The following is a 16,657-nucleotide window of genomic DNA, read 5'->3' on the forward strand; positions in this document are numbered from 1 at the left end:
AATTCAATAAAATATTTCTATATGTTTTTATTTTTTTCTGAATTTTTTAGATGATGGTGGATTATTTTTATTATTGGGAATCTTCAGACTACTGTTTTGATCTCGAAAGTTATTTTCACGTTTCTCTCGATGTAATAACTTGTGACATGGTGCATAAAAGTATTTGGTATATTTCAATTTTTAAAGTTACACTCTTCTGTAGGTTAAAGGTTCAATCTCAGGTGCGAGAGACACTGAAAATACAATTGTGAATTATTTAGAACTTCTACCCGTCATGGTTAACGGAACCAGATCATGCTATCCTCCCCATAGATTAAATAAAGGGTTGCATTCTAAATTCCCTGTAGATTACCAATCTCGATCAGATACACTAAATGAAGGTCGGAAGTTACATCGACCGAAACGTTGTGAAAATAACAGTCAACATGGGAACAGTAGTTCGAAGAATTCAAATAAAAATATTGTTTTTATTTGTTATTTTTTTACTAATTATATACTACGTAGAAAGGCTAAAATTCCACTCTAGGATCCTTCAGTGGCTTTTTAGCCTATCAACATAGTAAATCATTAATAAAAGGTATATATAAGGTATCCATTACCAAAGCTAAAAGTGAAGCTAATAACAAAATTACTGACTTATTCCTAGCCTAACAGAATGGATTTCTCATTTCTGTCGAAACCGCCGGCTTTTTAAACTCTAAATCTTAAACTTTTTTTACTTTAAAGTTTTGCAATTAAATAGACCATTCGCGATGAACACCTCAGCGGATTACTAACCACGAAACTTGTTTTTTTTTAATCTCTATCGGAAAAATGATTAAGAAAAAAATGTTTTATTCATTTCACCAATCATTTTTTCAACATAAAAAATAAACTTTTTCCAGATCTGTTTCGTTAACTGGGAACAATAAATATTTTTTTTCAACATTGAATATTTCCATCCATAGACTGATCAGAAAGTAGGAAACTTCTGTTGGTTCTTTTAGGGTTTTTTTTCTCAATTTTCATCCTCATCTCCATACAAAGAACTTGACTAGACGAAATCCAACTGATTCTTAACTACGACTTAATCATGTCTGCAAACGTGTAGCAAAAAAAAAAAAACAACAAACATATTTAATGAAAAAAATTCACTTCTAGCAATTCTACTTCTGCGCAGGTGCTCGACGTAATTTCATTCCATGGTCACCCTATTCACAACAAATACTCGCATAACTATTAGGTGGACAAGAAATTTATAATTTTGATTTCAAATAATGTATTTTCAAATAATTTTCCGTTATTAAATCTTTACTTTATATATAATTTTGAAGAGAATTTTCGCTCGATCTAATCGTTTAAATTACAATCGTTTTAAAACAAGTATTCCTTCTTTTCATTACGTTGATGGGCAAAAAGAAAATTCGCACATTTTTCTTTTTTCAATTCAAGCTAGGCCGAAAAGCTGCTGAAACAGTTTGCGATATCAACGAAGCGTTTGGCCCAGGAACCACTACTAAACGCACAGCACAATGGTTGTTTAAGAAATTTTGTGGTGGCGACGAGGGTCTTAAAAATGATGAGGGCAATGGTCGGCAACCGGGTGTTGACAACGATCAATTAAGAGCCTTAGTCCAAACTAATGCACGCAAAGCTGTTCGAGAACTTGCTTCTGAATTAGACGTAACGTATACGACGATTTCCAACCACTTGAGAGATTGGAAAGACAAAATCTTGATAAAGGGGTGACTCATGAACTGAACGACAACTAAAACAAACGCTGTTATGAAGTGTTATCTTCCCTTCTTTTACGCAACAAGATCGACTCGTTTCTCGACAGGGTTGTGACTTGTGATGAAATGTGCGTTCTTTACGACAACCCGCGACACTCAGCTCAGTGGTTAGACGCCGACACTTTCCGAAGCCAGGGTTGCACTAAAAGAAGGTCATGCTGACTCTTCCGTGGTCTGTGACCGGTATCATCCATTACAGTTTTTTTTTTTTTTTTACTGCAGGCGAAACTTTTACGGCGAAGAACTACTGTCAACAAATGGATGAAATCCATCAGAAAATTGGCAACAACATCCAGCATTAGCCAACAAAAAAGGCCAAATTATCCTCAACGACAATGCTTGGCCACACGTTTCTAAACCGACCCGGCAGAAGCTGAACAGATTGTGATACGAAACTCTGCCTTATCCGCTATACTCTTCAGATCTGTCACCTACCGGCTTACCATTTTTTTCAAGCATCTCGACAACTTTCTGCGTGAGAAATGCTTTACAAATTTAAGCGATATCAAAAACACCTTCAGCGATTCCATCGCTACCAGAACGCAACATTTTTGCTTTACGTTACATAAATGCACTTGTTTTGATGATGATAATACTTATTTCAATCAATAGATTTTTGTTTGAGTCGAATTATGTTCATCCGAATTTAAAATTTAAAAACCGTAAGCACTTTCTTGTCAACCTAGAATTTCCCATTTGTGGAACCCAATACCGCGGAGTTGCTTCTCAGCTGACTAACGTGAGACACTAAGTCGCTAAACGTTTAGTGGTGTCCATTGTAATTGAGTCGGTGTTTGAAATACGATTCAGATAATTTGATCTTACATCGGTGAGAATGTGATATGCAAAGAAATAACTGAGAAATAAAACCCTGAAACGGTGCGTATCCTCTCTTGGTGCATAATATCGAAGCGACTGCATTACCGTTTGGTAAATAGAGCCTGGATCACGCAGTACCTGGTGGGAAATGTCAATACCATAGCTTTTCTTTCTTCAATAGTTTTCAAAGAGAATCTGTTTACTTATGTTCTGCATTCAACGCTTTCACATTTCCCAATTCCAATATGAATCATCTGGGAACAAAATACAAGCTTTAGTACCTCAACCCATAACGGGGGTCTCTACTAAATTTTCCAACATCAGGAGTCTGCGTTCCAATCTTTTAGAGATTGCAATCCATTTACAGGAGCCCGCTCTAACTTGATATTTCCATAAATAATAAAACAAAGTTCATACAATTGATCAATGGTGTTTCTCATCTTTCGGTTGACAATCATTCCGTCTCATTATCCCAAGTTTATCTTGGCCTTGATAAGTCGCGATCCTAATACTAATGAAAAAGAAAAATGGACCGTGTTTTTGCAATCAAACAATTAATCAATTCGTACCTGGTTTGGTCCGCTTCCGATGTCAAGGTAATCGACCATGTTTTTAACAAAATTCAACTGTTTCTGGAAGTCCTCTCTCAAAATACTCAATGACGTATCAAGGACAAACACCAAATCCATCGGTCTGTCTGTGCAAACTACGTCCGGTTCTGCTAAAATAAAAGTAAGATTGTTTAAAAAATAAAAATTAAAAAATAATAATAATAATAATAATAATAATAATAATAATAATAATAACAACAACTAGTGGGGCATGTGGAAATCTCACAGCGGCATATTTTATATATAATATATCGCTGCCAGGCATTCTGTGGACGTTCAGCGTGAATGAAAACCCCGTGATATTATTGTAACCCTTTTGTTAAAACTGTAAAATTATTTATCTAATTAATCTGGTTAATGTAGTGTCCGAATATATCTTGTTATTACGGTTTATCTCCTTTATAGGAGTCTGTGACATATTTCTATAGTATGGACGCCCGGCGCGAACAGTAATACCAGACTATCATTTTAACATCTTTAGACAGAACAGATACTACCTTTGTATCCTAGCCAGAAGACAAAGAAGGTATATTTTAGTTTCACGTACGGTTGAAAGTTACATAATTTTATTTATTGTTTATTTTTTTACATTGCGTTCTCGGTGATCGGGAGATCCTTTTTATTAAAAAGAGGATAAAAGGTTATCACATACTAAGAACATTAAATTAGCGCATCTATATACTAATAATTTAATGATCGTAATATTGTATCAACTATCCTCCTTTGTAATAAATAGGATCTCTCGATAGACTAATTTATAATCTGGAAACAGTGACACACGTACGTACGTACGTTAAAGATATTACCCTATTAATATATATAGATGATGATGATGATATGATGATGATGATGATGATGATGATGATGATGATGATGATGCTGATGATGATGATGATGATGATGATTATGATGATGATGATGATGATGATGACGACGACGACGACGACGACGACGACGACGACGACGACATGTACTGTAATTTATTAATTGTGAGAAACTGGATATGTTCATATAACAAATTTCAGCTCTCGTGATTTGAGCACGAATACGTGAAGTTTTAGCGTCGCAAGGGAGAAAGACAAGATGTTCTTTTTCCCTGTGAAACAATTGATAAGACCAGGCGCGTTACAGTGGTTCTCTCTAAACTACTATTGCGCATGTATGTAACGACTACATTTATAAAAAAAAAAAAAAAACATTTCGTGATTTGAGCACGAATATGTGTAACTCTGACGTCACACATATTCGTGCTCAAACGGAAAAAAATAGATGTTCAGCGCATGTCATCCATCATTCCTCTAGGATAATCAGATGACCCTCGTCATTCCTACGGAAAAACATTCTTATACTAGCAAATATATGCTCCCTCAAGTCGTATAGATAATTATTTTCGCTGACAGTCCGATATCATTACAATTTTATAATGTATTAGATTCTCGATGAGAAGAACTACGAGGTGCCTTCAAAAAGTTTCCAGATTTTTTTTTTTTTGTATGGGCACTTTAATTGATAGTATACACTTGAAACTGTAGTTCCCTTTGAAGTAATCTCCATCAACTACAATGTACTTGTTATGCTGTTCAAACAACTCCTGCAAAGCACCATGGACGTCCTTTTGTGTGAGCGTGTCAATGCCCCTTATCATAGCCTCTCTCATCTTCTCAATTGTCTCATAAAGACAGCCTATAAGCTTTTCCTTGGACTTGGAGAATAACCAAGAGTCACAAAGAGCAACGTCTAGACTATAGGGAGGGTGAGGAACTGTTTTGATGCTCATCTTGGTCACATAGTCTGTGATCTTCTCTGAGAACCCTTGGGACAATCTTTCGCATCTTCCGTTCCTCGCGAATAATTGTGTATACAGTTCCCACACTGACATCAAACTGTGCACTAATTGTCTCTGTAGACACACGACTATCCTTATCCATGAAATTCTTTATTTGACCAATCAGCTCTGATGTTCTGGCTTCCTTATGCCTCCCACAAATCTCACCATCCCTTACAGACTCCCTGTCTTCCTTGAATCTTTTATGCTACTCAAAGACTGATTCTCGATTCATGCAAGATGGTCCACAAGCAGTCTGTAGCATTCCATATGTTTCTATGTTATTTTGTCAAATTTAAAACAGAATTTTATTGCATATCGTTTTTCTTGGGTGTCTTCATGTCCAGATTTCAGCTTTGAAATTCACCCGCTGTGACAATCAGGCTTTAGTAGGGTGTATTCCAATTCCTGCTTTAGCTGTTTATTTGAACCTGAAATCATAAAAATTAGTCAGTCATCTCATAAGATGTATAGCAATAATTTTAAATGCCTGTACACAAAAAGTCTTGAAACTTATTGAAGGCACCTCGTACAACAGCAGATGAAACAAAGAATAAACTTAATGCACCCCTTAAATGCACCCCTTAAATGTACCCCTTAATCGAAATGCACCCTGATCTACTTGATTAGCATCAAAAGTCCACCTCTTTACTGTAAAGGTTTCTAAATGCCTGAAGATTTTTTACTTTTATAGCTTACTAGCATTTCACCCCGGCGTTGACCGGGTGTTTGACGGTGTATGCTGAGCAAAAAAAAAGAAAAAAAGGTCAACTGTTTAAAATTAGAATGACCCCTTAAAATGTATTGTTTTGGGCTCAAATCGAGTTAAGTTAGATCCATGCCAAGTAACCTATATCTAAAATTTCAAGTGTTTGGACCCAAAATTGTCGGAGGAGTTTGGTAGAGTTCTCAAAGGTTAAATCGTTGAACTTTGACTCCCTTAACAGCCAAATTTCTGCCCGAAAACCGATCACGTAGATTTTTCCAAATCTCAGTACCCTGTATATCAAATTTCGAGTCTGTAGCGTGAAAATTAGTAGAGTTATTGCGTAGGGAAATGTACACAGACACACAAACAGACAGACAGACACACACACACACACAGACACGTTCACTGTTATAGATATATAGATAGATTTTCTTAGACCGCTAATTTTTGGAATTCCCTTCTTGTTCTCCGTGTTCCTGCTTGTACGAACATGCAGAAATGTAAAGGCAATGTGAACAAACATTTGCTCAACACCCCACCCAGACTACCCCATTATAAATCTCAGATGATTTTAATGTTGCTTGCTGCTTCTGTTGCCTGGTGACTTGGATAGAAAGTACCAGTCAACACTCCGTTCTTCACCATCAACCCGACAGGTGCGAGCCAGAAACTGGCTCACTACTTGTCGGACTGAGATACGTCGTCTGGGTATTATCTAGGAGGTCCAATTCCCCAGGCCATGCCACCCGGCTTTCGGGTGGAGCAAGTTTATCGCTTGTTGCCTGAGGCACCTCTACAGGTGAATGTTGATGGAGACGCCCAGGTAGTTTTTGCTAGGCAAGCATGACTCTCCTTTAGGGGCACTGGCTTGACATCTCCACTTTCGAATATTGTGTCACTGAGGTGGGCAGCAAGTCAATATCGAACCCTTGTAAATCTGACCTTTATCACAGTAGTCTTGAACTAAATAAAAGTGAATGTGGACAAAAATGCGTTTGTAAATCATCGACGAAAAATCCCGACACCGTAGCAAAATCTCACCATTTCCTACTCTGATATCTTCTTTAGTCACACTACTTTTGGAATTCCCTTCATGCTCATAGTTTTCCTGATAGTACAAACATTGATTTGTAATGTGAACAGACATCTTGTTACTTCCCTTCCCACTCAGTATGCCTTGCTAGAGGTGAATATAAAAATAAAATGAGATGAAACAAAAAAGTCTTACGTTTTGAGCAGGTATATTTCAGGACATCGTCGCGTATGTGGTCCAAGGCAGCGTAGGTCGGTGTATAGAAAAGGTACTTTGATTGCGGCCTGCTGGCGATCCCTTCCAGCTCCGATCGGCTGATGAACTTGCCGATTCCAATGACGACCAGTTCGATGTTGTCATAACGAGCTTCCGCAGCCTCCCTCTGTGCCTTCTGTTTGTCTTGGGATTCACCGTCTGTTAGGATGACGCCCACATGCTTCACATTTGGTCTCGCGCCATTTCTTTGCGTGAACATTCTCGCCCGCATCACGCTCAGCGCATCGCCAATGCTGGTGTTCCCGAGGATCTGCTGAATATTTGCGATTTTCTTTTTGAGTTCTTTCTTGTTGAAAAACTCATCCAAGTCGATGTGAACGGTTCCAGCATCATTGAACGTTTCGACGCCAACTCGAGCCTTAAATGAAAAAGAAACAGTATTCTTATGTCATCTATTAACTGTATATTTCAATAGAAACTGAAAAGGAAGCTGGCCAGTGTAATCTCTCGAGTTGTTGAAATTGGACCCAGGGTTTCCTTGCAGGCTATCTGTATCATATTCTATGCCAGCTTGAATATATTCTTGTAATATTCTACAAATAACACTTTCGATTATTTTTAACAAAGGGGGTTACCACATATCCAGGCCTGGGGGCCTTTTAAGGATAAGGTTTAATGTGTGCATTATTGTCATTGAGAGTAATTAGGTATAATTAGATTATTTACGAAGACGGTTGAATAAGAACTTGTTTGCGTTGGACTTGAAAATAATGATATTGTAGTCAGCTGGAAAGCAGCCCAGTGGAACAGAATTCCACTGGCGGAAAATTTTAGGAAAGCTTTGTTCATGGAATCCATGTTTAGGCTTAGACACGGATATGGAGCGGGGGGGTGTATTAATAGTGATTTTTACTAGGCGAGTGTTTTTGTAAAAGAATTGGTGAGGGCGACCATAGGTCAGAGCTCAGTGGAACAATTGCCAAGATAATTGCAATAGCGTCTCTTCAGTGAGAAAGAGGTTGCAGAGAAGAGAAAAGAGCGTCGTCTACTAGATTACGAGGTCTTGCATTCAGGCAGGATAGGATGCTTTGAGTGGCTCCTGCTCAGATATGGCAACAGTACTCCATCCTAGGACGTACTTGGTTCCCATACAAGTAGAGAATTGCATCAGCAGTGAAATATCTACTGGTGCGGTAGAATGCTACAGCCATTTCTTTAGCGACCTTGGCCCCGGATTTGATGTATGTGCTCCGTTTTAGATCAGGAGTTAAGGTCAGACTAAGAAGCTTGTCTAAACATGGGGTGCCCTCAAGGTAAGTGCCATCCATTTTAATAGGGGCCAAATGTGGGTCAGAGCGTTGATGGTGGAAAGAGAGAAGCACAGTTTTTGATGCATTAAAATTAACCACGTTTTCCCCCGTTTGCAGCGCGTGCTCATAACCAGAGGGAAACCTGAGATCTTGGCCGTTTCTGGTCTTAGAAGTGTTGCCATGGATGATAGTGTCGTCTGCATAAATGTCTACGAATCATCACAGTTTAAATAATAAACACTGAAAAGTAAATAACAAACAAGAAAATTACTACTTGTCAGATCGTTTCCTTGAAAGCCATCAGGTACGTGTGTCGATATTGCAAAAAAAAATAATTGTGCTTTGGCAGTGTTAGTCTTTCTTTCAACGACACGTCAGCAGTCATCAGCCAACGAACTTAAATAAACGTGTGGTCGTGAAAGATGCTAAAAAAATAGTACCTTTCGAAGTTTTACCTTGATAAAGTTATAGCCGAAACATGTCTGCATATATGTAGCCAAATTTAGTTCCATTAGACATTTATCCTTATTTCTAAAATTTTTAAGAACTAAAAGTCGATACAAAGCTTATGGGAGCGTTATGACGTCACATGCCTCTCCCACTCGACAAAAATCGCTGACACCAACGCTGCTTCCGTGGTCTCTTTCAACTTCATTTCTTTTAGTTCTGCACATGTCGTTGTCACTCACACTGGAGATTGCCGAGGAGACGAGCAAGGGTTCACAAGTATAAAAAAAATTAAAACATAAACTCGATAAAAATAAAAGACGCCAATACATTCTCTATATATCGATTAGGTTCTGGCTGTGTGGATGACACCATCGCGGAAACAATGATCTAAGCGCTAAGATCCACATATACGTCTTCTATCGAGGCCGTGTGCGTTTATTGACATCAGATCGTGTCGATCTGCTCCGAGTCATAACTTGCGTTCAACTACCCTAAACAAGAAATTGACTCAACGCGCCAAGCCAAAACTGTCCTCAACTGTTCCTAACTGTCGTAAATCGTCGCAAAATTCACTGCGACTCCTAAAATTATCTGTATACTAACTCTAAATATATCGACCTGTATAACCAATTTTTCCCCAGTTACATTTTACACCTTGATTAACAATCCCATTTCAACTTTCGACTGTGTGTCTTCGTGAACAACTTTCTCTCCATTGTCTTTTTATCAGGCGCACTTATCATGACCTTTGTTCTAGATTTTCTTTATTTTTTTTCTCCAAACACTTATGGAAGGGAGTTGACAGCGTCTAATATAGAAATTTATTATTGTTTCTTTCTTTCTTTCTTTTTTTTTTTTTTTTTGTAATCATTCCAAGTTTAATATATTCACCTGTTTGGGTCCGTTTCCAATGTCGAGCTGATCGACTAGATAATTGACAAAATGTAACTGGCTCAGGAAATCTTCTCCCCAAATACTGGACGACGAATCAAGAACAAACACGACATCTACTGGATTGCCTTCGCATGTAAAGTTGGGTCGGACTGAAAAGATATAGAATTGATATGAAAAGCAAGTGCGTTTCTAAACACCTACGAGTGCGGTTTTTTTTTTTTTTTTTTTTTGATAGTCTTGTCCGATATAACATATTAGGATTGTTCAAAAAGAAAAGCGTCCCTTTTTTAATTAAAAAAATTGAAGAGCAATGACGACGGAAGTGATACCATACAAACGAGCGAACATTTATGTTCCAGAATTTATTTCTCTGCAAAGTTACCGCCATTTTCAGTGCACTTTTGCTATTGGATAATCCAGATCCCCGGGAAGTGACGTCAAGGAAAAGTCGGCCAGGAACCTGGATGCGGGTGCCCGGGTTTGACATCAAAGGAGGTCAAAATGTGGGACGTAGAATCCCCGGAGATTAGGTCAACGAGATTGATCCAAATTTCAAGACAATGCATGATTGGAATATTGACGCCATCTAGGCCAATAAGAGATGGTAGACAACAGAAAAATGGAGAGAGTGACCACGACAGGCGAGCTAAGCAACACATTTTACCGCACATCACCCCCCCCCCCGCCACGCATGCCGCCATTAATGTCAAAACTGTCATTCGAAAACTGAAAAGGTTCTTTTGAATAAACAAAATATTTTTATATCCAGCTGTGTGACTTTTGTCATCACAAACAAGTGTATGCATTGTGAAATGACAGAGGTTGATTTTTAGAACTTATATAGACTTTACAACACATTTGACGATTGGCCGCAGCGGATATACAACATTGCCAGAGACCAATTATGGTTGTGCCTGGGTGACATTTGTCGTACGAGATTAGTTCCAAAAGCAAGGCTTCTGATTTCTTTTTTAACTTAAAAGTTGAAAAAAACTACGAAGGCGGAAGTAGTATAATTAAAACGAGTAACCTTTTGTGCCCCAGAATTTATTTCTCTGCAAAGTCACTACCATGCTCAATGCACTTTTGCCAGAAATCCTATGATGCCTCTTAGCTTCTGATGCAGGTCTATGAAAGGGGTTAATTTCTTAGTCTCACACCGTCAATACCTGCAACACAGATGAAATTTTCAGGTTGTGACAGACATAACGATGAAATTTGAAATACATTTTAATCTATTTTGGGCAGTATAAAAAAAGGAGGCATTACTTTTCCTCGTAAAGTGTCACTTATGAATGAAAAATAGAAAACGAAATCCACTATCAGTAATTTACGTGATTCAATAGAAATTAGAGTGATTGAAAAGGCACGGTTAAGTTTTATCATCACCCCCACCCCCTCCGCCAAAAAAAAAACTTCCAAAACTTAAAATTCTACATTTTTTTTTTTCGATTACATGTAAACCGTCTGAAAAAAATCTCAACAAAATTAGAAAATAAACTTTTTAATATATTTTATCGTAGGGATTATTCTTCTATACAAATTAATGAGTAATGCCCCCCCTTTCTCGCCCAGTTAGCAGTAAACCCATATATATGATTGAATGGTTTCTCAATTTTAGGACGAGAAAATTGGGGCGGGTACATTTTTTTATTCATCCAAATTATTTTTTCAGCGTTAATAGAAATAGGGGAATTCATTTTTTTAACATTTTCGATTTTTTTTTTTGACAATTGATTGTGAGAGTAACAAATTATCGATTATAATAGAAAATAGTGTTTAAGTGAGTAAAAATGTCGATAAAGAACGTCATCGAATAATCTACATAACACGAACCAATTTTGCATATTTTAAAACTAAACATTAATCAGAAATGACTTTTCCAGGACATCCGTTGTCAAACCCAAATATCAGTTGACGTGATATTTTAAACAACGACGGAATTTGATGAATAATATTGTTATTATTTTTTTTTATTTATTCATTGAATTATTTTATTTCATTTATTATATTTTATTTATTTATTATTTTTATTTAGTTATTTATTTGCGAATTAGCCCACAGGGCAAATTATTCTTCATAATATATAACATTCGATAAAATTCATACGCAATCTGTATAAATTAAAATATCATGTTTAAGCATATTGTACGACCGGGCCATCCTTCCCCTCCTCACACACACACACACACACACACACATATATATATATATATATATATATATATATATATATATATAGAGAGAGAGAGAGAGAGAGAGAGAGAGAGAGAGAGAGAGAAAGAGAGAGATATAGACAGAGAGGGAAAGCGAAAGCGAGAAATGAAGAAATAGATAGATAGATAGATAGATAGATAGATAGATAGATAGATAGATATTTGCCGCTCCTCCACGATGGGCGTAGGAGTTTATGCAGATAGCATTAAAGAGCTTGTTGGGTGATTTAACCACAGCAGTTTATCCTGATAACATCTCTCAGTTCAGTTAAATGCACCGGAATTATCTTGTTTTATTTAGCGTAGCATTATAATCATGTTTATTATTTAGAAAAAAAAACAGCAAAAAAAAACAAAAAACAATCATGTTTCCTGTTACTAGCCGGTTTAACTGACGTTGACCGGATAGAGAAAATAACATTATACATGTACGGTATCTATTGGCGCATTAGTTAAACCCCCAATTTGCGATTCTAGCTAGTCGTTGTTTTCTTTCTTACGGCTTGTACCATCTACATAATGTCATGAATAATGCGTCATACTTAGTGTGATTGATATTTCGTCCAAATTTCTGGGTTCTTTCCTCTTTTTCATGAAAGGTTCAAAATATATTATAGATACTGTACAACGTTTTACTTTTATGTCCTTTATTAAATTTTTAATCCATAAGTTTGTTTAAAAAGTGCTTATTTGTACTCTACTTTTGGTTTTACAAGGAAGTCACCACTTATCAAAGCCCAAAAGCTGTTCGAGGACAATGATCAAAGGGTGATGAGAAAACACCGTGATGATAAGTAATGATGGGAACTTGGATAGAATTTTGATTATTTATCAGAAAAGTGCAATAAAAACGTGTTTACATTGGACTAGGGGACAACCATGTTGTAGTCAGTAAAGAAGTAGCCTCATGGTAATGTGTTCTACATATGGGCATTTCTCGGAACGAAACGTCGTTCTGTGAATTTTTAATTAGTTTAAGGCACAGATATAGATACTATTTACAGTGGTTTTCGTTTTCAGGCATTCAATTTTAATTAACTTTGTCATTATATATATATATATATATATATATATATATATATATATATATATATATATATATATATATATATAAAATCCCCGAAACAGTGTTTCATGATAAACAACTGATGATCCCTTGAAAAATAAATTATTGGTATGATAGTAAATTCGAGAGAGAGTTGATGCAGTGATTGCAGGTGATTAAATGACTTACTGACTAGATGGTTTTCTAACGAATGATAAAAAATATTTTTTTGTATAGTTTTTAAGGTTAAAAACTTCAAAGATTATATATATATATATATATATACTATTTACTTATCTGATATATATATATATATATATATATATATATATATATATATATATATATATATATATATATACTATTTACTTATCTGATAAAAAACTGGAAAGTCTTTATACAGTTAACATTTTAACATTTTGAAAAGATATCCTAGCCATTGTATTGCTACCCAATTCATAACTAAATAAATCTTAAATTGGATTACTCTCACACAATTATAAATATCTTCTGAAAATAAAAGAATTATGGAAAAAGAAATGAATTTGCAAGATAAATCAGTGAAAGGAAAGTGAAAGTACAAAAACTCCCAAGCATCTGCTAGTAACTGGCGAATCAAATTAATTCACGTTCTGCTATCAACCAATCAGAAACCAGAATAGCTCCATAAGAATTAAACATGTTTAGCAACGTTGCATATGTTTTCTTCGTGTAAATACGAGAAGAATCTTCTGCTCTTTTGTTGTAAAATTATAAAGTCCAAAACCTGTACAGAACCGCTGTCTATTGAGAATTCGTCATCTCCAGGACTTGTATAGAATAACTACCCATCGGAAACTCTTCTGAAACTAAACGTGACTTCTAACTCAAGAATATATATATATATATATATATATATATATATATATGTATATATGTATATATATATAAATATGTATATATATAAATATATATATATATATATATATAAATATATATATATATATATATATCTTATCAAACAATATATATTGGAAAAGGTAAAACTTATCAAGAAAAACCCAACAGAAATATATTAAATGAAAGATGAAGAATAAAGTTAAATATAACTTTATATCATCGGAACAATCAGGAAATATTAAAGAGGAATCAATAATATAAAAGCGAAAATGTGTGTGGGTTTATGTGTGTGCATATTTTTGTGTATGCCCGGCAAAGACTTTTGGATGGAGGGGGCGCTCGATTATTGTTTCTTAGAACCTTTTATATACTACCTAGATTATAATATCTACGTTTTACAAGACGAGCTCGCGTGTATCTTTAATTTGCTATTTTCGCGGTATTTCTTGGTTTACTCGTGTTTGTTTGGCTTTTCAGTATAAAAGCGAAAGTGAATCCATAGCATAAAGCAGCTCCCTTGCACTCGTGACATGGACGTCCAAAAAAACAATGAGGTTTGATCAATGCGGGGGAAACCCTTATATCAGACAATTCATTCATTGAGGGAAACGCAGACACTGGCTTGCAGCCAAAGTTAAGTTTCCCCATATGGCATGATATTTGACCTCATTAAATTCACACACCTGTCATTTAACTTTTTAATCGTTAAATTAAAATGTCTTTGTTCCTCTCCCGCCGTGGCCGAGCGAGTAAAATACCGGTTTTTCCCCCCTTTCTTTTCCACCTTCGCGTCAAGGCTTCGGGTTCAAGCCTACCTAACTACAATTTTTTTTTTACACCGACACACGGGTAACGCCTGGCACTCTCGCTAGTGTTAAATAAAACAGAAACCTCTTTAGACCATGGACAGTGTTATAAAAAGTTATGCAAGATTAATGAAAAATAATTAAATGTCAATAAAGAATTATAATTTACATAATAATAAATTTAATTTAAATTATAATAAAATACTGAATTGTATATCTAATATATAAAAGGCAAATGGGCGCAAGCGTTTGTGTATGTCCACAAAAGGCTTTTTGCCTCGGGGTTCTCGCGTCAGTTAGATTCCGGGAGAAGTTTTTGCATACTCCTCAGATCGTAATATCTCAGATTCGCAAAAAGACATTGCCTCTATCTTTAACAAACAATTTAAACAAAATTACCACCGTGCCGTCGTCTCCGGTGTCTATTTGTTTTTGTTTTTTTTTATAGATATAGCGAAACTATTCGAAAGCAACCCCCTGGCATCTTGCCTTCGGGCCGCGTAGTATCTTTTCTGTAATTGGCCCTTGGTCAATGTAGGAGAAACCCTTCATACTGAGATAATTACTATTTATTTGGATACTGCCAGAGTGCCCCCTTTTTGAGGGAGTTGCTTCCCCCCCCCCACCCACATTAAAAACGATCGTCGTGGGAGGTTTAAAAGCAACGCCATTTCTACAAGTAATCTTTTTGATTGACTACGTTTAATTTGAACGCTTTAGAGTTCCGGTCGCATCATGGAGTAGCGGTAAGATTTTCTTTCACTTTCTTTTCTGTCTTCGCGTCACAGGTTCGAGCCTGCCTGCCTACTACCACTTTTTTTTTGCTCAACACAAGCCTACACCCGGACAACGCCGGGCACCCAGGCTAGCTTATACATATAAAGGACAAAATGTGTGTGTTTGTATGTCTCGCAAAAACTTCCGAGAGACACGTTCGAACGTGACGAAACTGATATTAAAACATCAATCCTTCGGACGACAAATATCGAAAAATTTGGCCAAAACATTAATTCCTTCATCCTCAGCTTAGTAGTTTTGTACAAGGTGGGGTGTCTTTTTTGGCCGACATTTTAGCAAGTCATCGTCACCGTTGGATTGACTACACTTAATTCCAACGCTCTCGACCTCTGATTGTACGATGGAGACATCGGCTAAGACGTTACGTTCTTCCTCCCCCCCCCCCTTCGCGTTACGGGTTCGAGCCTGCCTGCCCTTTTTAACACCTTTCTCCACACGGGCTGCCTACTGTTGTTTTGCTCCCCCCACCCCGCCACTACTATCACTTTTTTTTCGGGGTTCCTTGCTACACCAGTTCGACACACCCGGGCAACGCCGGAAACCCCCGCGAGTATAGATATAAAACTCATATAAAATCAACAATTGGTATAACCGAAAATAGAATATATTGTAATTAGTATCGTCTAAAATTAAATAAATATATAGATATATGTTATATACTAAATAGAATATTGTTTTAGTAATGTTTATCAAAACTAATAGAATTTATTAATATGAATATTTAAATTTTAGTGATTTTTCTTTGAAAATTCAAAATGGCGTAATAAAAGATAAAATAAAAGGTAATTGCAACTTCTCTTCTAATTTTCGAACTCTGTAATTATGTCCAAATGCATTTTATTTTCTTTCGGTGGATCGATAATTGCTATTTCTTCTGAAAAGTTAAGGGCAAAATAGATTCATTGATTGATATAATAATTAAACGAATGATTTTGGGCTACAAACAATTACTGTCAAGAATTGCAAATGTCAATGTATTTAAAGAAATAAATTGCAAGATGGTCAACATCATATCATTTGGAATATAGACTTCTGTTATTTGTTTATTATATGCTCTTTAATTACATTGAGCTTCATAAAATAAGGATAATGTATAAAAAGTGAAATATAATAGAAATAATCATATATCCATAGAATGAATATATATATATATATATATATATATATATATATATATATATATATATATATATATATATATATGTGTGTGTGTGTGTGTGGTTTCTGCTTATTTTCCTCATTGTGGAATAGGAAATTTTCTAAGTCCTATCGCG

The 16,657-nt window shown here is 36.0% G+C and overlaps 1 protein-coding gene across 2 annotated transcripts in view; it reads right to left on the reverse strand.

The window, feature by feature from the left end:
- The window catches only part of LOC145259935 (matrilin-1-like), a 66,287-nt gene that overhangs the window by 12,884 nt on the left and 36,746 nt on the right, over positions 1-16,657 (reverse strand). The window contains exons 3-5 of one of the 2 annotated variants that reach the window (XM_080117898.1): positions 9,637-9,788; positions 6,965-7,403; positions 3,161-3,309 (exon numbers count right to left, since the gene is read on the reverse strand). In XM_080117898.1, the coding sequence (XP_079974024.1) occupies positions 3,161-3,309; positions 6,965-7,403; positions 9,637-9,788 (740 nt within the window). Of the gene's footprint in view, positions 1-3,160; positions 3,313-6,964; positions 7,404-9,636; positions 9,789-16,657 lie in introns of both variants that reach the window. The other variant, XM_080117897.1, reaches the window with a different exon arrangement.

Source organism: Euprymna scolopes, chromosome 35 (assembly GCF_053919585.1).
Source record: "Euprymna scolopes isolate OS-2025 chromosome 35, ASM5391958v1, whole genome shotgun sequence".
In the NCBI taxonomy this organism is placed as follows: Eukaryota; Metazoa; Mollusca; class Cephalopoda; order Sepiida; family Sepiolidae; genus Euprymna; species Euprymna scolopes.